Source organism: Phalacrocorax aristotelis, chromosome 2 (assembly GCF_949628215.1).
Source record: "Phalacrocorax aristotelis chromosome 2, bGulAri2.1, whole genome shotgun sequence".
Classification (NCBI taxonomy): domain Eukaryota; kingdom Metazoa; phylum Chordata; class Aves; order Suliformes; family Phalacrocoracidae; genus Phalacrocorax; species Phalacrocorax aristotelis.
Window position 1 is genome coordinate 15,063,830 of NC_134277.1, and position 23,579 is coordinate 15,087,408.

At 48.9% G+C, this 23,579-nt stretch overlaps 1 protein-coding gene across 1 annotated transcript; it reads left to right on the plus strand.

Moving 5' to 3' along the window:
- The first annotated feature begins 10,111 nt into the window (after positions 1–10,111).
- Positions 10,112–13,496, plus strand: FZD8 (frizzled class receptor 8). Its single transcript, XM_075082423.1, has one exon. The coding sequence runs from the start codon at positions 10,840–10,842 to the stop codon at positions 12,853–12,855; it is 2,016 nt and encodes a 671-aa protein (XP_074938524.1). The 5' UTR covers positions 10,112–10,839; the 3' UTR covers positions 12,856–13,496.
- The last annotated feature ends 10,083 nt before the right edge of the window (positions 13,497–23,579 follow it).

The window sequence follows — 23,579 nt, forward strand, 5'->3', positions numbered from 1 at the left end:
TACCATTTAAATAACAACTCTGATAATAGATCACTTTGAGGGATTCCCTACTTCCAGCACTCCCTTCAAAAAGGAAAGACCGTGGCAGTGCCAAAGGTGGTAGGCGGCCTCAGCCTTGCAGAACAGGACCAGCAGGCATCCACACGATAATGTCAGACGAGGACTACAGTAACATTTTTCAAATCAAGAAGTTTTTGTTTTCAGACAAAGCCTTCCAGTCCTCTGAATTCTGTCAAGCATGTAGTTTTTCCTGGAAAATAAAGACAAATATGAAAAAAGCTTTGTATTTTTTATCAAAAATTCATCCACGAAATGTCATAGGTCAAGCAAGGTCTTATTTATTAATGCACAGATTTAAACGTAGCATCTGGATCCATCCATACACAAATCAGAAAAACTTTAAACAGCAGTAAAACGTTTCAAATTTTCCATAGCAGCCCTGTTAGCAGGACTGTTCAAAAGCCAAGGAGCTAAAACCAAACAAAAACAATAAGGGCTCGTTAGATGGGATAACTTAGTGTATGAGCCCTAAGTTATAAAATACCCATCCGCCTAACACACAAAAGCAAAGTATGCAGATAAGATTCGAACAATGGCTACACTTACTAGGCAAGAGATCTGTAATACAAAAATATCTGTTTAGCAAAATTGCCAAAGTGGCAAGAAAATTAGATATTCCATTTATTTTTCCCTTTCAGGGCTCTCTAATTCAGTGAATTAACCAGAAGGAATAAATTTTATAAGGTTAATTCATTAAAAAGCGAGAGTAACAGCTATCCAACTACGGCTGTTACCACCCCTTTTCTTGGAACTCCACAATCCACTGGAAGAACTGAAAGCCTCTCATCCAGAAACAGGCCCTAACCAGACCAAGACAGAGAAGCACCCAACTAATAATACCAGGGACAATGTTAGCACTGAATTTCTAATATCCATCTCTTCCCTTGTGGCTGTTTCCTGCCATACAATTGTGATCTCCCATCCTGAAGGCAAAATAAATGCATAAATGAAAGAAATAAAAGACAAGAAATCAATCAAGACTGCATCTTCTGTAACACTGTTATAAGCCCACAAAAGACAACTGCAAAAAATCTCATACCAGTGGGGTACTATTTTCTTTTCTCCCACCACACACACAAAGGACTATTACTGCCATCATTAGCACCAGCTAAGAACTGAGAAAAATCAGGGGAACTGGCAAAGAAATATCCTTATTAAAAACTCAGTGGGTAAAATGAAAGGAAGGACATTTTGCTATTACAGTGAAATTCCTCTCAACACTTTGCTTTTCAATCACACTATTATGTTAGTAAAATAAAAATAGAGAAAGGTTTTTAAGAGCAAGTTTCTGCTAAGACTAGGCACCTGAGAGTTCCCTATAAGGAGCTCCAAACTGCCTAATGCTGATTCCCTGCACAGAGTTAACATCTTTGACTGTCTAATGTTATAAAGTGAAAAGTGCTAACATGACTTGTCATTCTTGAGGACAGTTTATTCATCAAAATTAGTACAAGCCCAAGCCTGCTGTCCTTACTAATATTTGGAATCACCAGCCACTTACGTGTTGTCGCAGCAAAATTAGCACAGTGAAGGATTAGTCAGGATCTAACCCTAAAGATAAAGAATTTGTTTAGAGTAAGTGAAATACAAAGAATAGCTATTCAAAATGAGTGATGAAAGAGGTGTTTGTTATTTCCATTTTAACTCCAGGGCAATGAGTAATTTCAGCAAGAATTTCACTGCGATTCTTATCATTCAGTATCTTAAAAATTACTACTGTCCATCCTCCATCAAAAGTTGGTATTGGAAACAGTGAAACTTAAAAAATGTCCACTTCAAACATGTATGCAAAACATTATTATGCTAAATTATGCTAAATTATGCACCTATGAGGTGCAAAAAGTAGTCTCAGAATTTATGAAAAACTTTACATTGTTCAAGGATTTAATTACACATGTTCCTCTTCAAATCAGCCAACAAAAAGTTTCGCTTTCTCATATCTGGGTTTTACCCTTATCCATGCCTTTCAACTTTCAAAGTGTCATTTTTCTTCAGTTCACTTCTCAGTCATAAGTGCATCACCTCATTAATTTCTCTCTTAATTTACAGCATGTGAGAGGGCATACATGTAAGCTAATGTCTCCATGCAGTTTATGCAAAAGTTAGTAATTCATAGTGGACCACGCTGCCTCATCTTGTCTCTGCTACAAGGATGTTGTGAGGTTATGCAGGGAAAAGATTAGAAAGGCCTAGCTGGAACTTAAACTGGCCGCCGCCATTAAAGATAACAAAAAATGTTTTTATAAATGTATCAGTGACAAAAGGAGGGCCAGGAGAATCTCCCTCCTTTGTTGGATGCGGAAGGTAACCTTGCCACAAAAGATGAGGAGAAGGCTGAGGTACTTAATGCTTTCTTTGCCTCAGCCTTTAATAGTCAGACTGATCATCCTCGGGGTTGTCAGGCCCCTGTGCTGGGAGACGGAGACAGCATGCAGAATGAAGTCCCAGTTGTTGAAGAGGTGGCAGTCACCGACCTGCTCCTTCACCTCAATGTTCACAAGTCCATGGGGCCGGATGGGATCCACCCAAGGATACTGAGGGAGCTGGCAGAGGAGCTCGCCAAGCCACTCTCCATCATTTATCAGCAATCCTGGGCAACCGGGGAGGTTCCAGATGACTGGAAACTAGCGAATGTGACACCCCTCTACAAGAAGGGTCAGAAGGAGGATCCGGGGAACTACAGGCCTGTCAGCCTGGCCTTGGTGCTGGGAAAGGTCATGGAGCAGATCATCTTGAATGCCATTACGTGGCACATACAGAACAACCAGGGGATTGGGCTCAGCCCCAGAGGGAGGTCCCGCCTCACTAACCTGGTCTCCTTCTATGATAAGGTGACCCACTTAGTGGATGTGGGGAAGGCTGTAGACATTGTCTGCTTGGACTTTGGTAAGGCCTTTGACACTGTCTCCCACAGCATTCTCCTGCAGAAGCTGGCTGCTCATGGCTTGGACAAGTGTACTCTGCGCTGGCTTAAAAACTGGCTGGATGGCCAAGCCCGGAGAGTTGTGGTGAATGGAGTCAAATCCAGTTGGTGGCCAGTCAGGAGTGGTGTTCCCCAGGGCCCAGTGTTGGGGCCAGTCCTGTTCAATATCTTCATTGATGACCTGGATGAGGGGATTGAGTGCAGCCTCAGTAAGTTTGCAGATGACACCAAGCTAGGTGGAAGTGTCGATCTGCTGGAGGGCAGGAAGGCCCTACAGAGGGACCTGGACAGGCTGGATCGTTGGGCCAGAGCCAATGGTATGAGATTCAACAAGGCCAAGTGCCAGATCCTGCACTTGGGTCACAACAACCCCATTCAACGCTACAGGCTTGGGGAGGAGTGGCTGGAGAGATGCCGGGCAGAAAAGGACCCGGGCATGTTGGTTGACAGCCAGCTGAACATAAGCCAGCGTCTGCTCAGGCGGCCAAGAAGGCCAACAGCATCCTGGCTTGTATCAGGAATAGCGTGGCCAGCAGCAGCAGGGCAATGATTGTGCCCCTGTATTTGGCACTGGTGAGGCCACACCTCAAATCCTGTGTTCAGTTTTGGGCCCCTCACTACAAGAAGGACATTGAGGTGCTGGAGAGTATCCAGAGAAGGGCAATGAAGCTGGTGAAGGGTCTAGAGAACAACTCTTATGAGGAGTGGCTGAAGGAGCTGGGGTTGTTCAGTCTGGAGAAGAGGAGGCTGAGGGGAGACCTTATCGCTCTCTACAACTACCTGAAAGGAGGTTGTAGCGAGGTGGGGATCAGACTCTTCTCCCTAGTAACAAGCAATAGGATGAGAGGAAATGGCCTCAAGCTGCACCAGGGGAAGTTTAGGTTGGATATTAGGAAAAACTTCTTCACTGAAAGGGTTGTCAGGCATTGGAACAGGCTGCCCAGGGAGGTGGTGGAGTCTCCATCCCTGGAGGTATTTAAAAGAAGGGTAGACGTGGTTCTTGAGGATATGGTTTAGTGGTGGACTTGGCAGCGATAGGTTAGTGGTTGGACTCGATGATCTTAAGGGTCTTTTCCAACCTTAACGATTCTATGATCAACTCAGATCGCCTACTGTGGATGGGGCATCCTTATCTCAAAGCCTTTCATATCTTCTTCTTTCACATCTTCTTCCACCAGGCTGGATCAGCTAGAAGAGAGCTGCACACAGGCTGGGCTAGATTTCTCACCAGGAGTCCCATCGATCCTTGCAGTGTGGCAACTGAGCAGCTCCAACTCTGATTTACACTATATGAGAAACTAACTTGCAGTCCCCAGCTTCTTTGTTGTGGTTCTTCCTTATACCCTGTCAGCATCGGTACTCAGAGTTGGTAGGAGTTACTTGTGCTATTACCCTGTCTGGTATCACCTAACCCAAATATAGATACCACGAAGTTGAGTAGGTCAAGTTAATAGATAGAGCCCCCTTAATTCCTCCAGTAGATCTGACATCAAAGACTAGACACATGGATGCCATACCATCTTAAGGCCAGACTGTAATTTTTATTTAGAAGCTGCCCACCCCAGATGGCTACGGCTCATTTAGGTAAGCCAGGGGGCAATGCAGTAGCAATGGATATTTTCCAGAAGCTTTGCAGGGGTTTATGCCCAACTTATTAAAACTGAGGTCTCCAAAACTGAAGACTGACCAAATGGACTTCCCAACCCATGCTGGGAGTCACAATGGTGCATGGGCCATTTGAGCATTTAAGAGCATTAATGACATTTTGATGGAGCATGGAGAAAGAATCACAAATATAACCACAGAAGTCACTAGCATGCTAGACTCTGGCTTTTAGGAGACAGTGGTGCACATGCATACTCTCATACTATCCCTAGAGAGCAAACCTCTCCTTGCCAGCCTGGATCCACATAACCTTCCCGAGACTCAAGAGTGCTTTTCCATACTAGTTGCCAGAAAGTAAATTCATGGTTACGTGGGCAATCAGAGGAAGACAACATTGCTCACTATGTCCACACATACTTAATATGATTAGCAATTTAACTGTATATTGGTATTACTCTCCAAATGCAGTTACAATGAATCAATGGACTGTTTAACTCAGGACAATTTATCTTCAAAAGTCACATGATTTATCACATGTATAACACCACACCATGAGGTATTAGAGTCTGTAGGACAGAGAGGTTATAAATAATGCTTGCTAAATAATGGGCAAAAATTAAAAGAAATAATATTAAGGAAAATTAAAGAGACTGCCGTCAAGAACACTTATTTTCTTTCATAACCCTTATAATCCATATTTTCTTGCATTCCTTCCTCCTGCATTGTTTCACTAATGAGAAATGAAGCAATATACAATTACACTGAGTCAATACATGGCAGCCCAATCATCGACTGCACAGTGAGGGACCCCTTCAATACACATTGATCTTACATTGCCCTCATGTTATACTGCTGTACCCACTGATGACTTATGCTCATTCTGCTGCTCGAGCTGCTTCTCTAGCAAAGCCTACGCACCCAAAGCAGCCTCAGGAAGAAGTCTAATCATGGTCTGCTCCTGCATTCAGCAGAAAAACCTCCAGCCACTTTCAGGGCCACAACCTGCAGCTTCACTGTTGGAGCAATCCTCGGAACATAGCACTGATCAATCACTTTGTCATCCTCCTTTAGGGTAGAGGGACAGCAGAGCACTCTTCCAGCAGTTTCTCCTCCTTCTCTGCCACCTGCTCACTGCACTCCAGAAGCAGCTACTGCAGCAGACTGTATACAGCCTGTTTTCTTTTTGCTTAAAGGCTCTCTCACATCTCTCTCACGACTAACAGAAGCATCATGGTACTGTGCTCATCCACGATCAGATCTGACATCCCTGAAAAGATGGGAGCAGAATATTGTTCTTGTCTACAAGAAGTTCTCACAAATCACAATAAGATGCAGGCTTCCTCAGAAGATGTCTCAATGCCATTTAATTTTTTTGTGAAATAAAAAATAGCTATCAAAATATAAGGTATATATATGCATGCTGCCTTGTCCCATCCCTATTTCTTTGCAGGTTTCACAGTGGTGGATTTTTACTCATAATTTCTGCTTTGCAGACTTGCAGAAGTACAAATCAATGCATTTCTTCCCATACTTGGACTGCCCATCATGTTGCTTAGTTCCAGACTACACTTGAGAAAAGGATGGATTGGAAAAACCAGCTTCTTTAAATTGGTACTTTTTAGGGAAAAGCTGAGCATAGTAAGATGCCGCAATTCCACCTTACGCTGCCTACTAACTTGCCTGTGAAAATACTCTTTCTTCCTGCTCCCATTTACCATATCCTCAAAAAGTTCCACAGTTGCCACTTTCATGGTGTTGTTCAATGTATTGGCCATGTAAAATCCCCCATGTCTTGTAGCTAACCAGTATTTGCGTAGACAGTCTCTGGATAAAGGTCTGTGGCCTGTGATAGGAAGATCAGCCTAGACTACCCCTTCTGGGTTTAATCCATGAAATTACTGCCTTCAGTCAAGGCTTCATTCTAACAAGATTATTTGAACAATTTCCATGGACTGAGTTCTTCTTTTCAAACATTTTTTAAAAAGCACCATTCATTGACCTATCCAAAGCAGACCATGCCACACTAGAATTTACTGGAGGACATTAGGTGGGAATAAAAAGCAATTTTTCAATCTTATAAACTAAACATCTGTATTTTTAAATAAACCAAATACCATTTAAAATCCTAGATTTTATGTGGTATTTTTCTTTCCAGCAAAAAGGAAAAATAAAATCAAGAGCCAATTTATTATTCTCAAACTAAAGTGCCCTGTAGTTAGCTTTACCTGGTTTGGTGTGATCTGTGATCCATATAATCCCAAATGCCTTAGATGCACTCAAAAATTAAGCTTATGTTAGAGGGGCCAGCGACAAAACCAAATGTTTGAATAAAAGAGGTATGAATATCTGTGGCAACAAAGACCTGTAGAAATGTTATCTACTTGTTGTCAAAGCTATAGGTTTGCAAAAGGTTGTAGTACCTGTAACATTCTTGCCGGCTTTATATTTCTGCATGATTTGATGACTAGACATCTGTTTTGAAATCCCCACAAAAAGTGCTCAGAAGTAATCTGTATTACTATAGCAAAGCTCAGCTTTTCAGAAAAAGCAGCTGCTGTATTTTCCAGAATAAACACACAAACCATTTTAAAGACCTGACCCTTGATTCCTTCGTCTCAGTCCTTCTTCTGACTTCAGGGAAGTCTCACTATATGAGGAACACACAATGGGCTGTGATTCCACAGCCTTGAGCTATCCGGGCTGCTTCTCAGTCACATAAAGCTGCCTCCCCACAGCTGCGCTGTTTTATATACCTGAAAGACAATTTCAAAAATTATCATGGTCTTACTAGGGAATTTGGGATATGCAGTCATTACTAAATTGCCATAAAGTTCCATATTACCAATTTTGTCATTACTGAACAGCTTCAAGACACACAGTATCTTTGTGCTGCACCTATTTTCAGGCTGTAAGAAAACACGAGCATATGAACGACAGTAAAAATGAAGCCAAGTGTACTGTTGAGAAACTTGGTATTCTCTTATTTCTAGGAGAGTTATAGTGTAATTCTAAACTGCAGCGTTCAGCCTGTCTCCTGAGTTTCCTTGCTGAAATATTGCAATGGAAATTTTACAGCATCTGTGTTGCTCTTGGAAGCCATCACCTCACATCTGCTGTCTCTGTAGTGTAGTGCTTAAGTTCAGCGTAAAAAGGTACTTTGTAATAGGCAATAGGAGTCCTGACAGAGCGGTAATTTAGACTCGCCCAGCTCTCCTGACTAGACTCACTCATTTTTACATTCTGTAGAGATTTTTAAATAAGGTACTCTTCAAGCAGGCAACAGCATAACAGTCATTTCTTAAAATGGAGCATCGCATCCAGGACTGGAAAGAGACTTTTTAAATTTAAACCTGTGTCAGTCACAGACATCGCAGCCAGACGACAAATTTCTCATTCCGTTCCCTTTACGGGGCATTCTTCAGCCTCTTAACACTTTTCAGCAGGACATTAACTAAATGAGCACTATAATAGCCATCTGCTATTTTTTGAAAAGTTCTGATTTTGGCCAGAAGTAAGAATACAGATACAGCAGCGATTTCGCAGCCCGGGATGGGAAACATAGGGCCACGTCCTCCGAGCACTTCTGCCACGTCTGAAGGCAAAACCTTCCCCTCAGGTGGGCGCCGGGGTCGAGAGAGTGGGTTTGCAAATCACCGCAATGATTACGCAGCAAACGCGTTTATTGCCCCATTATTGCCCATTTCCTCCTACCGCGGTAACCCGCGTGTCCACTGAAATAGAGGGGCGGGCAGGAGCGAGAGGACCCCGTCAGCACGGCCGCCGGCCCGGGGCTGCGGGTTTGTGTTGCCTCCCGCGTTCCCTCCCCCCCGCCCCCGGCCCCGCTCCTCCCGCCGTGAGACCCGGCGAGCCACAAAACTTCACGCCGCCAGCAGACGAGCCCCGCCGCCCCGCCGGCTCCCCGAGCGGCGTGTTCCCGAGATTGCAGTCATTACAGCCCCAGCGGGAGCTCCGCACAAGCGCGAAGCGCAACCGCGCGGCAATTAACAAACAGGCGCCCCGTCCTGGGAGGACGACAGCCCCCCGGGACGGCGCGGCGCGGCACGGGACGGGACGGGGCGGCGCCGCCGCCTCTCCCCTTAAGGTGGTCCGGCTGAGCAGGGGCCGCCGAAACTCCCTCCCGCGCAGCGGCCGGCGGAGAGCGGCGAGTCCCCTCAGGGCCGCCCCACGGCCCCCGGGAGCGGAGGGCGGCGGCCTCCGCCCGCGGCCTTGCCGCGGGAAGGGAGGCGCGCTCCTGGCGCCTCAAGCCCACAGGGCGGCCCCACCGCCGGCGGCGGGCGGGCTGGCGGCCCCCGCCGCGCTGCGCCTGAGCGGGGAGGCTCCCCCGCCGCCGGGCCGCCCGTGCTCCCTCCAGCCGGCCCGGGCGGGTCGCGCAGCCCTCAGCGGCTGCACGCGGCTCCTCAGCCAACCCCCACCTCCGCCGCCGGGCTGACGCGGAGGCTCGGGGAGCCGCGGCCCGGCTGGGACGCGCCTCCCGGAGCTGCGGTGGGGCCGTGGGTCACTCGCCGGAGGCGGCCACCGCAGATCGCCGAGGCGGACCTCGGTCCTTCCCCCGGCCCGAAGCGGCTCGGCCGCGCACACCTGCGGCGTGAGCAGCCCCGTGGGGGGCGGCTCCGGGACACGTCCACCTGCCGGAGCGCGAGGCCGCGCAGCGCCGCGGGGCGCCTCAGCCGCGCCGGCGTGGGCGGGTGCCCAGCGGGTGAGCACGGCGCCGCTCACCGAGCCGCCCCGCGGGCCAAGCGCGCCTGTACGCCAGGTGCCAGCGCTGCGAGAACCCCGGCGGTATTCACGCTCCCCCGCTGCTCTGCCGTGACCGCGAGTGGGAGCGCGCGGCCGCTGCACTACGTGCTGCACACGCGTGTGCGGCCGCTGTGCAGCGCGTCACCCGGCCGGCGCGGGCGGCCCGCGGAGGTGAGGCCGGGTGTCGGCCCGGCTACCCCCGGTGCCGGCGGGCCCCCGCCGCGCCGCGCTCCCGCCTTCCCCGCAAACACGTGCGGCAGCCGGCCCGCACCCGACCTCAGCACCGCGGTGCAAAACACGCGCACCCGCCGCGAGGGGCCAGCGCTTGCAGTGCTCAAAGCGGCACGGGCTGAGAGCTCCCGCGGGTGCCAGGGGCTTCATGGAAAACCACTTGCGAGGAGGCTCCGGGCGGTCCCTGAGGTGCTGCTGCTCCCGGAGCGAGCCTGACTTGGCCGGGAACCCTTAGAGGGGAAAAAGAAGTCCCCTGCAGCAGCCCACACACCCGGCAAGGAGCGCCTCACGGTGCGAAGCCGCGCCTTCCCGCACGAGCAGGAGCCCCCACAATGCGCCCAGAAAGAGAAAACCCCGCCACGTCCCCCCAGGCTGAGGGGGGCCGAGGAGCTGCCGCCAGGGCGCCGGCTCCACCTTAAGGAGGGCTGGAGCCTGCCCCACCGCCCCCCGCCCGGGCCCGGCTGATAGGCGGCCGAGGCGATGGGGGCGGGGCCCGCCGGTGCTCGCTATAAATATTCATGAGAGCGCGGTGGCCGGAGTGGCGCTGCCGGGGTCGGAGAGCGAGAAGTTGCGCCGAGGCGCTGCGGCGCTCGCCCCGCGGCTCCGGTGGCGCGATCGCGGCCAGGGGCGCCCGGCTTGCCCAGCCGGCGGCGGAGGAGGAGGCGGAGAAGAAGAAGGAGCGGGGACTGGGCGGCTGGCGGTGGCCCGCAGAGCCGGGTGCTCGGGCGGGCGGCAGGAGGAGCCGCTTCGGCCGCCCCAGCACCGGCCCCGCCGCTGCCCGCCCGCTCGGGGCGGTGGGAGCCCGGCGCTGCGGGGCGCACCGCCTGGTCCCCGGGACGCCTCAGCCATTTTGACCGTGCCGGCCGGGGGCTGACGGCGAAACTTCTGCTGCTGCCGTCGCCGCCGCCGCTCCCTGCCTGGCCGGCACTGGAGAAGCGGCGACCCCCCCTGCGCAGCCAGCCCCGCGAGGAGAGATGCGACGGCGGCTGAGGGGCCTTCTGTGAGCGGACCCCCCTTCCTCCGGCGCGGCGCTGGGGCTCGGCGGCGGCTGCCCCTCATCGGCTGCCCGCGGAGCCGCCTCCCTCCCGGGCGCCGGAGCCCCGCGGGGGCTGCGAGCCCTCTCACCTGCGGCCGGCACGGCGGGGGCCGCCCTGCGCCTCCCCCGAGGGGTAGCCGGGGCCGGGGGGGTGCTGCGGCGCCGCGCTCCCCGCGGCTGCTGAGCGGGACGGGAGAGGAGCCGGGACCGCCGCCCGCCGCCGAGCATGGAGTGGAGTTACCTGTTGGAAATCACCTCGCTGCTCGCCACCCTGTCCCTGCTGCAGCGCGCCGGCTGCGCCGCCGCTTCGGCCGCCGCCGCCGCCTCCTCCTCCTCCTCCTCGGCCAAGGAGCTGTCGTGCCAGGAGATCACCGTGCCCCTCTGCAAGGGCATCGGCTACAACTACACCTACATGCCCAACCAGTTCAACCACGACACGCAGGACGAGGCCGGGCTTGAGGTGCACCAGTTCTGGCCGCTGGTGGAGATCCAGTGCTCCAGCGACCTGCGCTTCTTCCTCTGCAGCATGTACACCCCCATCTGCCTGGAGGACTACAAGAAGCCGCTGCCGCCCTGCCGCAGCGTCTGCGAGCGGGCCAAGGCCGGCTGCGCCCCGCTCATGCGCCAGTACGGCTTCGCCTGGCCCGACAGGATGCGCTGCGACCGCCTCCCCGAGCAGGGCAGCCCGGACACGCTCTGCATGGACTACAACCGCACGGACCTCACCACGGCCGCCCCGCCGCCCGCCAAGCCCCCGCTCCGCGGCGCCAAGCCCGGCGGCCCCGCCAAGGCGCCCCCCGCCGCCGCCGCCCCGCCGGCCGAGGCCCCGCGCAAGCCGCGGCCGCCGCCGCCCTGCGAGCCGGGCTGCCAGTGCCGGGCGCCCATGGTGTCGGTGTCCAGCGAGCGGCACCCGCTCTACAACCGCGTCAAGACGGGGCAGATCGCCAACTGCGCCCTGCCCTGCCACAACCCCTACTTCAGCCCCGACGAGCGCGCCTTCACCGCCTTCTGGATCGGGCTCTGGTCCGTGCTCTGCTTCCTCTCCACCTTCGCCACCGTCTCCACCTTCCTCATCGACATGGAGCGCTTCAAGTACCCCGAGCGCCCCATCATCTTCCTGGCCGCCTGCTATCTCTTCGTCTCCCTGGGCTACCTGGTGCGGCTGGTGGCCGGGCACGAGAAGGTGGCGTGCAGCGGCGGCGCGGGGGCGGGCGGCGCGGGGGCCGGGGCGGCGGGGGCGGGCGGCGGCGCGGCGGCGGGCGCGGCGGCGGCGGGGGGGCGCGGCGCGGCGGGCGGCGCGGCCGAGCTGCAGCCGGAGCTGGCGGTGGCCGAGCACGTGCGGTACGAGAGCACCGGCCCGGCGCTCTGCACCGTCGTCTTCCTCCTCGTCTACTTCTTCGGCATGGCCAGCTCCATCTGGTGGGTCATCCTCTCCCTCACCTGGTTCCTCGCCGCCGGTATGAAGTGGGGCAACGAAGCCATCGCCGGCTACGCGCAGTATTTCCACCTGGCCGCCTGGCTGCTCCCCAGCGTCAAGTCCATCGCGGTGCTGGCACTCAGCTCTGTGGACGGGGACCCCGTGGCCGGCATCTGCTACGTGGGCAACCAGAGCCTGGAGAACTTGCGGGGCTTCGTGCTGGCACCGCTGCTCATCTATTTGGCCATCGGCTCCATGTTCCTGCTCGCCGGCTTTGTCTCGCTGTTCCGCATCCGCAGTGTCATCAAGCAGCAGGGCGGCCCCACCAAGACCCACAAGCTGGAGAAGCTGATGATACGCTTGGGCCTCTTCACCGTGCTCTACACTGTGCCGGCTGCCAGCGTGGTCGCCTGCCTCTTCTACGAGCAGCACAACCGGCCCCGCTGGGAGGCCACGCACAACTGCCCCTGCCTGCGTGACCAGCAGCCTGATCAGGCCCGCCGCCCCGACTATGCTGTCTTCATGCTCAAGTACTTCATGTGCCTGGTGGTGGGCATCACCTCTGGTGTTTGGGTCTGGTCTGGCAAGACCCTCGAGTCCTGGAGGGCCCTCTGCACCCGCTGCTGCTGGGCCAACAAAGGTGCCGTCGTGGCTGGGGGCACAGGGGCAGGACCAGGCGGGCAGGCAGCAATCGCTGCAGCGGGAGGACTCGGGGCTGGAGGCGGTGGCTCCCTCTACAGCGATGTCAGCACCGGCCTGACGTGGAGGTCAGGCACTGCCAGCTCTGTCTCCTACCCCAAGCAGATGCCCCTGTCTCAAGTGTGAGGAGGGGGAAAGAGGCCAAAGGTTAGGCAATGAGGGACACCGGCCTGCCTAAAATGCCCCCTCACTGTTTGGTGCCGTTAATGAACCCCTAATGGTCCTTATTAGCCACAGCTTGTATAGAACAATGCAGCTGGCAGAGGCCCCAAGCTCCAGCCCCCTCCTCCTTCCCCTCCATTCATATGCAGGGAGCATGTACTTCAAGGAGCCAGCTTATTATTTTGCTGGCAGAGGAGGGTAGAGGCTCACCCGTGTCTTGCAGAGGGCAAGGCACAGCAGCTTCTCATTTACTCTGGACTAACAGCAGCTCTTTGCTCATGGGAGGGAGAGTCTTCCTCCCCCTGTCCTGAGGTGGGAGTCTGCTGGAACTGCTGGTTTTTGGGGTATTGATGACCAGGCAAATGCCTTACAATACAGACTGAATCAAAACATGTCTTAATTATACACCCCCAGCTAAATACGGGTTTCCTACATTAAAGGATGTATTTATATAATTATTTGTTACCTTGTACAGATGTGTAAAATATGTATATATCCAAAGCTATACAGTCTGTAAATTTTTTTGTAAAAAAGTGTAGAGGCTACCCCTGTAAGAGCAAATATGAGTATTCTATTTTGTCAATAAAATTACTTTTGATAAATGACTTTTTCAAGCTTTTCCCCTACTCCTGCCCTGGTTATTCCAGCTGCTCTGTCTTTAGGTGGTTCTACAAACTATGTCTGTGCTCCAGTTGTTTCTGTGTAATAGATGGCTGCCGCCATTAAAGTAGGCCCAAGGGAAAACAAGTCATTCAACAAGTTGTTTTGAAAAAGTGTTTGCCAAAACCAGGAGGTGCCTTACCATAGTTCTCATCTGCTTTTTGAAAGATGACGGTGTCTTTAAGCTGAGCCTTTACAAAAGAGTCACCCCCCATGGCATGTTAAGTATTTTTTTTTAAAGCAGGTGTTATTTTAGGAATGTGCACACACACCTCTGCGATCTGTTGTCTACGCTCCTGTAAGCACCCACCGCTCCGGGAATGCATACTGAAGTGTAAAAGGTTAATGTTTTAAATTCATAGATCGTGTACTATGGTGGAACAGCAAGTTGAGATTTGTTAGATCAGTCTCTTCTTACCAGATTAAACTAACATCTTAACCTTTCATACTTAACTTTTTGTATATCAAATATGGTTCTTTTTCAAGGGAAAAGGTATTGTTCTTCTGTCAGGACTAAGCTAATTTATTTGAGCAGAAGGCTGTTGAATTAACAGAAGAATGCTTTGGCAATTGTTGAACTTTTTACCTGTCTGCCCAGTGGCTCAGAACATCATTCCTTTAAGAGGAGCTAAATGAATAGGGTTAATCTGTAGGGAACTTGGTTTCTTTTGAGTTTGGGAAAACTTTGATCTTTTCTCTTCACCAAACGTGATGTATAGTCTGAAGTTTCTTTCCCTGCTGCCTGGTTCCTCTTGTTGCAGACCAATTGGCCACCATGGAGCCTTAAAGTTCTTCAATTAAAGGGACTTGGGACTTTTTTTTTTTTTTTATTTTAAGAGGAAGACTTGTAACAGTTAGTGAACACCAGAGGGAAAAGGGAGAACAGCCTTTTAAACAGCTTTTCCCTGCATTGTTAGCCAGCCTGCAGGCAGCAAGGCATGGCTTGGAGCATTATAGAAAAGAGCTATGAATGCCCTACAGGTGGTCTGCTCACATAATCTCCCCAATTTAAAACATTTTCCTTTACAGGACAATTGCATTACAAAACTCCCTTCTCTTTTGCTCCTAATTGAACCAAAGGACAACTACAAGATTTTCTTTAAAAACTGAGTGTCTAAAAAAAAAATTAAAATCTATTAACTACATTCTAATCTGTTTTCTAAAATGGGTTCGCTCAGAATACCAGGAGTAAAAGCTGCATTAGACATTATTCCAGATATTTTTATGCCTTCTGCTTATATTCTGTCAAATTAGCAATCATTTAAAAGCAATTGGTTAGGTTGAGTGCTAGCAGTGAAAAGATAGCCCCAGGTCCCTTATTAACCTGTCAATCATGATAAGAGATGGGCAGCTACCCTACTAATGACACAGATATCAATCATGATTTGTGGGAAAAACCTTGTTCCATTGAGCACTGACTTGATTATTGGTGTCCCTTTCAAAGATCCCGTAACTTAATAGACTCCTCTACTTCCACAAAGTTACTGGGATCACGAAAAGGACGAATTTAAAATGCCAATCTCTTAACTCCTTGGAGGGAAAATAATTTTAACTTCTCAAATGCAAAGAATGTTCCACGGGATTTATGCATGGTGCTTATATATACACCGATTGACCATGATCAGAACATTGGCACACGCGTAAGTTGAAAAGGTCCTGGCATTTTCCTGTATTGCTGGAACCATTTTTTAACAGTTGTTGAAACATTTAAATCAACACGGCATTTTCCCTGCTGTCAGCGGAGCTAAGGTAGAGGTCTTCCTCCTGCTGGGGAAGCCCCACGTATGGAAGCAAAACTACTCTTCAGATAAAAATCTGTGTTCCTTCCCCTCCGTTGGGTTCTAGCAAGGAAGACCGAGGGGAGGTACAGCCACAACTCTTCTGTGAGCATTTATTTAGATGGGCCTCTCAAAGACTGCGGGTACGGGTTGCTAGTGCTGAGTTAAAAGCATTTCTAGTAAAAGGTAGGAAGTAGCTCTGGTGCTTAACCTACCCTGGAATGTGCTGCAGGCGGACTTAGGAAAGCAGTTTCGGAGATAGGTAGGTTAACAAGATGCCTGTTTTGGCATTTGGAAGTGAGTGAGTATTTAAACAAATAAAAATGAGACAAAAATTCAAATCACCAGGAACACAAACCTGGGGAGTGGTGCTAGAGATGTTAATTTACAAGTGCAGATTTTTTGTGAATGAACGTAAAATTTGTGTCTAGGGAAAAATTAATCGGAAAAATTAATCAGAAAAATCAACAGCAAGGCATTTAGGTACACAAGAAATAAAAATCCACAGCTACACAGAACTTCACATTATTATGACACCCTTTATCAGACTTCAAAGATTAATTTTCTATGGAGATCCAGAATATATTGGTGAGGTGGTAGGAGTTACATGTTACCTTTCAAGGTCTGATGATAAACTGCCTTCTCCCTAAATTTGCCAGAGAGCTACTAAAAATAGTCCTGGCAGACCCATGGCCCAAGCCCTTGCCTGCAGAGCAGGAATGCCCTTCGCATCCCTGCTGGTGTAGGCTCACTCGTGGGCCAGGGCAGCACCCACATGCCCCAGCAACCACACCAGCTCATGAGAGCTCAGGGAAAGCTTTATTATCGCTGATGTGGCTCCGTAGCACAACTTGCAGAACAACATTTGGAGAGCTGGCTAGGTGGCAACTGAGAGCCTCCTGCAGCTCACAGAAAGGTCTAACCAACTGCTCTGTTCAGGAGAGTGAATAAACTAGCAGAGGAACATGGGTTGGGGTTTTTTTTTCTTCTCTAGTAAGCAACATACCTTTAGAGTGTTCCTTTTCTTTCCGGGATCCCTCCCTGCTTTACATGTCCCTGCTCAAAAAGGAAATCCTATGGGTTATTCTCCTCCTCCTGTAATGATTGAAAAAATGCTGCAGCCTCCAAAGGAGCTGACCCAGATACCCGTGGGCCTTTTAAAAAGAGGCAGAGCAGCACCTCCCCTGGGCCCTGCTGCTGAGTCCTTGGGAGCATCCTGCAATCTGCTCCAAAGGTTTCCCTGTGCAGCGGAAGCTTCCCTGAAGCTTTGATAATCAATCATGGAAGGGACTTCAGATAGGGAGGAATTGGGAAATTCTTATATATTGAAGTAATATGAATGTGGCCAGGCTTTCCGGGAAGGCTAAGACTGGTAGATGAGGAGTCTTTTTTCCATCTTTCTTACACAATATTTTAAAATCAAAGTATTGGTGTGCTCAACATTAGAACGTTCTTCAAATTGCTTGACTAGTCCTAAAAGGTCTACAAGGTGGAGTAGGAAAGCTGGAGGCAGAGGTGGCTCTGTGTGCACACCGCCCACAGCGTGCTTCACCCCAGCTTAAGAGCCCAGGCTCTTTCCAGATTCACTCGGGCAGACGCCTCACTAGGCACCTGAAGGTGGCTTGTGGGAAAAACCAACAAAGGTTTTTCACAAGAGTACAGGGAGCCAAAGCAGCATGTCCAAATTTAGAAAAGAATCAGTATCTAAGAAATACCAGAGTCCTTGGGACAAGCCCAGGTCCACTTTGAAATATAAAAGTTTCAATACACTTCAAGATCACTGTTTGATCCCAGTGACTATGATCAACACACTACTTTCACAAGCACTATGTGCAGCGCAAAAGCCAAGGCTAGCCTGCCCTGGAAGTTAACCCCCTTAACCAATAAAGACATTTAATTTTATATGGGGGAGACAGGCCACCTAATACAGGGAAAAGCAAACTGGTGATAATGAATGTTGAAACACGACAAAAGATGCTCCTGGAGTGAAAGCTCTCCTACAGTCAAGATCATGCTGGAGGAAAGCTCATTGTGGGCCAGTCAAACCAGCTTGTAGACTCACAACCAGTTTCCAAAGTGCCTGTTACAACCTGCCTGTAGCATGCCCCGCTCCTGCACCCGTTTCCAGAGCCACGCAGCCTGTGTTTCTCTAGGCACATGCTTCTTCCGCCCCCACCCGCCGTGGCCTACCCAGCTTCTGGCCCAACAGGGAAGCAAGCAAGGAGCCATCTCTCTCCATTTCCCATCCTGCCTGTATTCCCTCTCTGTTCGCCCCGCATACCAAAACTAGAGTTAAAGAGGTGGGCAACAAAGGTCACCCTGAAAGCAACAGGATAGGATGAGCCTTAGCAGAAAAAGGAAAGTGATTTACAGATGACAGTCAAAGGAAGAAATATTAAACAGGACAGGCTCCCTGCATGTGGTCATGAGTTCTAGGAAGCCTCTAAGAGAACTCAATTAGAAATGTTCAGACAGCACTAGTTATTTAAGCTTTTATACATGCCCATCATTACTGTAATCAGGTATATGAATTTCACTAGTTCAGCAGAAAGGATCACACATTATAAATGCTATGGTGGTATGGAAATAACTAGTGTCTGGTATTAAAATGTGCAGCCATAATCTGAGGTGACTAAGGAGAGTCAAATCACTTCAGAAACTAACACCTCAGGTCAAATGCTGAACCAAGCTTTTTGAAGGCTGATATAATACTTTTTCACTCCTACAAGTCTCTTATCTATGATCTGAAAACACTTTACATTCACTTGTGAACTAATAGTCAAATTTCTTCTTGAGAGGAAAATAATTGCAGTAATACCCAAACTAACAAAACTTAAGTGACAAGTCTGTCCTGGGCTTTCAGTAATGCTCCATTTTACAAGCACTTCCTCACACCCACACCAGTTTCCCCCCAACAACCCCACGCAAAGGGCCATATACCCACATGCCCAGCGCGTACGCAGCTGCCCAGGCACAGCACCAAATCTACCACGGGTTCTCCGTAAAGCTGGCGCTCTCGAACGCAAGTCCCACCCTAGGCCTTACATGGGGCCTGGGTGAGGGAGGCGATCCTCTTCCTCAGGAAGACACGGAGAGATTTGAGGGAGTTAGGTGGAAGGACGCAGACCAGCGCTGGGCCATCACGTCAGGCTCGCCAAGCCAAACCTGGGCTGTGTACCCTGAAGGGCTGCAGTTCCACCGGCTTTTCAGAGAGTGGCGAGAAATGACTCATCCTCCCCATTCTCTAAGGCACGCAGGTATGGAAAAGAGGATTTACAACAGCTTTGGAGTTGCGTCGGGCGAGAAATCCCGGCGAGCGGAGGCACCCGGGTGGGGCGCAGCGCGCCGCCGGGGCCGCGGCGGGCCGGGCCGCGGGGAGGGGCCGCCCGCGCCGCTCGCCGTCCAGCAGCGCCCTCGCCTGGGGGAGGCCGGCAATTTCTCCGCGGGGCCCGTCCCAGCTCCCGCAGGGCTCCGCAGCGGAGGCCTGCCACCGTTTTCTCGGCTTCTCCTGGCTCCGCGGTGCGTGGCGTGGCGTGGCGGTGCCGTCCCTGTGCGCTGGGGGGCAGCGCACCCCGGGGGACCTGCCCGCTGCGCGTTCCCCTTGCACATAGGCACGGCTGCGACCCTCTGGGCGAGGGGACTGTCGCTGCAACCAGCAGGGAAAAATACAGCCCTATCATGTATGTCCTTCTTTAAAACCCAGCTTTCCAAGAAAATATAAATTTGATCTACAAGTTGATCTACATGCCCAATGTGTTATAAAGGAGAAAGCTGGACTATCTTGGCTACTACCCAGTTCTTTTAGTACGTTGCAGAAAAATAATCGGTCTTTTCCAATCATTTTTGCCTCATGTGTGAGTTGTTAGGTGCTTTCATGCATGTTTTAAATGCATTAGCTAGGTGTGCTTTCCTCCCGACATTTGTCATTGCTAAATTATACCTTTTTCACAAAGAAACATTAGTCTCAATTATTTTTTCTACTTGATCTTTTTCCAGAAAATAAACCTACAACTAGAATGTCTCATTTTCGCATCTTCTGAAATTGGAAAAAACAGTTTTAATGCTATGAACTGACTTGATTAAAAATGTGTGTTAAATGTGATACCCTCATCATTTCTCAGGGGCTAAAATCTAAATGGTCTCTTTCAGTGTAAATCAGAAAATGCAGCAATATCTGGCTTATGAAACAAACGGCTGGCTTTGGCTTTTTCTCCAAATGTAGGGTAGGGATTAAATTAAACCTGACGGGGTTTTTGGCGGGGAAGGGGAAATGCTTCCCATCCAGCTACCGAGCCTGCAGCCTTGGGGCGGCGCGCGTTCTGTACGTTGCTGCCATCTGGAGCTGCAGCCGCCCGGCGCCGGAGAGGGGACACCAGCCGCGCGGCAGGGAGCTGCCTTACTTGCTTTCCCCAAACTTGCTGGGCAGAAAACTCATTTACAGTTGTGATTTTTTTTCAGCTGAAGGTACTTTTTTGCAAAACTCTAGGTAAGCGACATCTTGCCTGTAACAATTTGGAAAAAACCCACACTTCTCTGGGATATGGAGCAGGGTGTTAGGAACAGTCAGATCAGGAAACCACAGAGACCCACAAGGAGCTTCATTGCTGCCATCCTCTAGCTCATTAGTGTACAAGAATTGTGTGTGTTGTTTTTAGCAGCTAAAGAGTTATTTACGGCTTCTATGTTCTCAAGCCAAAGTGAGTGAGGGGTGCAACCAGGGCAAACGCATCAGAGCAATGCAAATCACTGACAAGGCATCATGAATGCAAGCTGAGCAGAATTTAAATACAATCCATGAATGAGAGGAAAGATTTGCATGAGGGAAAGAATCATTAGAATCTGATTTAACAAGCAGTATATAAAATGGGCCTTTGCAGCTTAAAATGAAGCAAAGCACATTCACGTTATACGTTCTTAATGAAAAAAAAAAAAGCAAAACCACAAAAAACCCTAATTTATTAGTAGAGCTTGGAATAGAAGTGGTTTTCACAGAATACCTTTAGATCCTGATTCAGAAACTTGTGCTTGATTGCTTTCTTGAATAGAAGTGGATCATAAGCATGTAGGGTGGTAAGGACTATTTAAGTGCATGCCAAAGTCCTATTGATTTCAGTCAGATTTTATAAGATGCTTAAAGTAAGTGTATGCGTAAATGTTTTCCTGAACAAGGGTGCTTTTCTGAATTAGAGTTTAACTCATGAATTACTTTCAAACATGATTCCTTCTGGGAAAATAGGATAGATGAGAATTTAAAAAGCTATATATTTCTGCATGTCTTGAAAGAAAGTAACAGAGAATTATTCAGGGTAGAATTCTTTTCGGTAAAATTTTCTGTGAGGTCCAAAACCAACAGTGAAAAAACTCTGGAAGTTGAAAGTGAATAGTGTTCATACAGCAATTTTCATAGGTCCTCTGCTGGTTTAATCCCAACTAAATTATGGAATATTTTTATTATAAAGTATTATATAGTTAATGGCAGTCTCATGGACGAAAAGGGATATGTTGTTTTACATTAAGTGATATTATATTCTGTCTTCGAGAAAAGCAAGAGAATTGCTTTTAAGAAACTCCTGCCATTTTTCATTTCCAGTCAGTTGTCACAAACACTGGGCAGAACAAACTTTTACTTACTATGTCCTAAAATGCAATGTGTCTACCTCTAAATATCTTGTCTTTTGAAGCAACGGCTAAGGTGGCAGATTCTGATGTGCTGTGTTTTCTGATAATAAGAGATCATATATCTCTGCCAACACTGGACAATCTTTTTGTTTCTATTGAAGCATTGGTCCAGCTGTGCATTTACATCTCCTGGCATATTCCTGTGGAACTACAGCACTTCTTTTTGTGCAATTCTCTCGAGTAAGTCATTAGCAAGAATACACACAAGAATAAAAAAAGCTCAGTCTGCAGCTGGGTGGCCATATTGAGTGTACTGGTGAAAGTTAGACTTCAGTGTCAATTTTTCTTTTGGCATTTTAGAAGATTTCAGATTGTTGCAATGGTGACTTGCAAGATGTCTTTTTAAAATCTATGAAAGGTATGACTGGTGTGGTTTTGTTTTTCCTGCTCTTTTCCTAAATAATTCTACTGTGGAGATGTTTGACATCATATGATATTCCAGGTCAATAGCAATACTATTCTCCTGACTTTGCTTTTTCTGTCTCTTTTGCTGAGCAAAAACAATATTACATTTGGTGAAAGGTAACATCCTTTACAGTAGTACTTCTCCAGCTGTGTTCATTGCTTAAATATTTCTCTATATTGTCATACTTTCATTTCTTCTTTTTTACCCACTTTGCAAGTGCCATATTTAGGTGAAGGCTGAGGTTCAGCTCAAGACTAAGACATCTAAATGCAAGCAGGTATCTAAATATGTTTTCTTTAAAGGTAAACTGTTACATAAAGTCTTGTTGCAGTCAATAGAGTAATGTAGTCAGTGGTCCTGGAAAGTAAGCCAGTTCCCTCTAAAGTAAACTTGTGGGCCTTAATTCACTTGCCCAGACATAGGCTCCAGGTGGCCCTGAAGACTCCTACCCAGTTTCTACCTGCCTCTCCAAACGATTGTGGGGCTGCTGAAATTTTCTGTCATGCCTGAAAGCCCCAGGTGAATATCTTGGGTACCCTCTGGCAACTCTAATAATGTAGGATACCTTTTGTGGGCGACTGATTGGAGACCAGATCTGGATTTGACCAGATCTCCTTGTGGGAGTTTGGAGACCTACCTCACAGATATGCAACCAAATGTAGGTGACTTAATCTTGAGCTGAACCCTGCCAAGAGAGTCTGGTGATTCTTTCTATAACCAGTCACACCTCTGTTGCAAGATTTCAGTATTTTCTTGGTGGTGGATTCTTTAATTGCTGCTTTCTCAAGTTTTACACTTTTTGCTGGGCTCTGTCATGTTTTTGTACAAGCTGGTACAATTTGTAGTTTTGATTGATCAATAGAGAGTTTGTTTCTTAGCCACTCATCTGGCCTCTTTGACCCCTTTAAAAGCACTCTGCACATGGTCTGCTAAGGATTTGGGAGGGGTTAGTCTTGAAAAGGCCTTTCATTGGTATAATAATAATTTATTCAGTATAATCATAACTTATTGAAAAGGTGTTATTTTAGTATCATCTCTTCTGGCAGTCCCCTCACCTGTAGTGATATCTATGTGCTTTCTTCTACCTCTTTTCAGTATATTAACTTCTATGTTCTTTACTTCAAAATTTATTTTGCTGCTGCTTCTTTACCTGGCAACATTTTAGGGAGGCTATTTTTTACTTTAGTTTGCTTCCTTTCTTGAATTTTTTTCATTTATCCAGATTTTAGGATGGCTTAAAGAGCATAACCATGTATCCTTAAACCGTGCAAGTTCCATCAGCTCCTCTAGAGAGCAGCAAATATGTTCAAATAAAATAGTAACATGATTCAACCTAATGTTCCCTGAAACACACATAATCTTTATTAACTAAACTAGCTAAGTACTGATAAAAAGCAAAGAACTACAAGGAATGGGGGTCCTATACCCAAGTCTGGCATTTTCAGACATTGTCTGAGAGCTGTCCTAGCCCTGGCACTTAGTGTGGATGCAGACCCCTACCCTCCCTCAAAGCCCTGCGTGAGCCCAACCCCAACTCACCAACATCTTATGGCAGAGGGAAGAAGGCAGGCAATGAGGGACCAGTCTTGGATGCGTACCAGATCTGTGGGCTGTAAAACTTCCTGTCCTTACTCACACAGGACTGTCAGCCATGAGGAAGCACTCCCTGAAAAACACCCACAAGTTCTCGGTTCCTCATGGCCTTCAGTGGGCGTTTGACAGATGGGGCTCTGTCTCCTGGTGTGCACTAGGGCAGGGTATAAGGGAACTTGGCACCTGACAACGAGCCACATTTATTTTTTTTTTTTAAAGAAAAATAGTCAAAGTAATAAAAAGTCTTCCCAGCTATAGACCTCTTCAGACTAATACCACCATGTGTGTGGACCTAAATAATACAAAAATCTTCAAAAGAAGGACAACTTTCTCTCTGTTCTTTAACATCAGTCTCCAAAGCAAGATTGACAGCTGCCTGCCTAAGCACTCGCACAGCTGACACAGACCTAATGGCAAGGCAAACTAGTTCTAATAGGAAAGCCTGTAAAAAAGAGCTTTCAAAAACACAATCATGTTTACAGACCTGTCTCCAGTAAGGTTTTCTGCCAGTAAAGCTTCTTGGCCCATGCCCAAGTTTGTATCAACTGTCTAAAGCAGCTTTTACGAAGTTT

Coding starts and splice junctions, on each gene's coding strand:
- FZD8 (XM_075082423.1), top strand. CDS start 10,840: ATGGAGTGGAGTTACCTGTTGGAAATCACCTCGCTGCTCGCCACCCTG.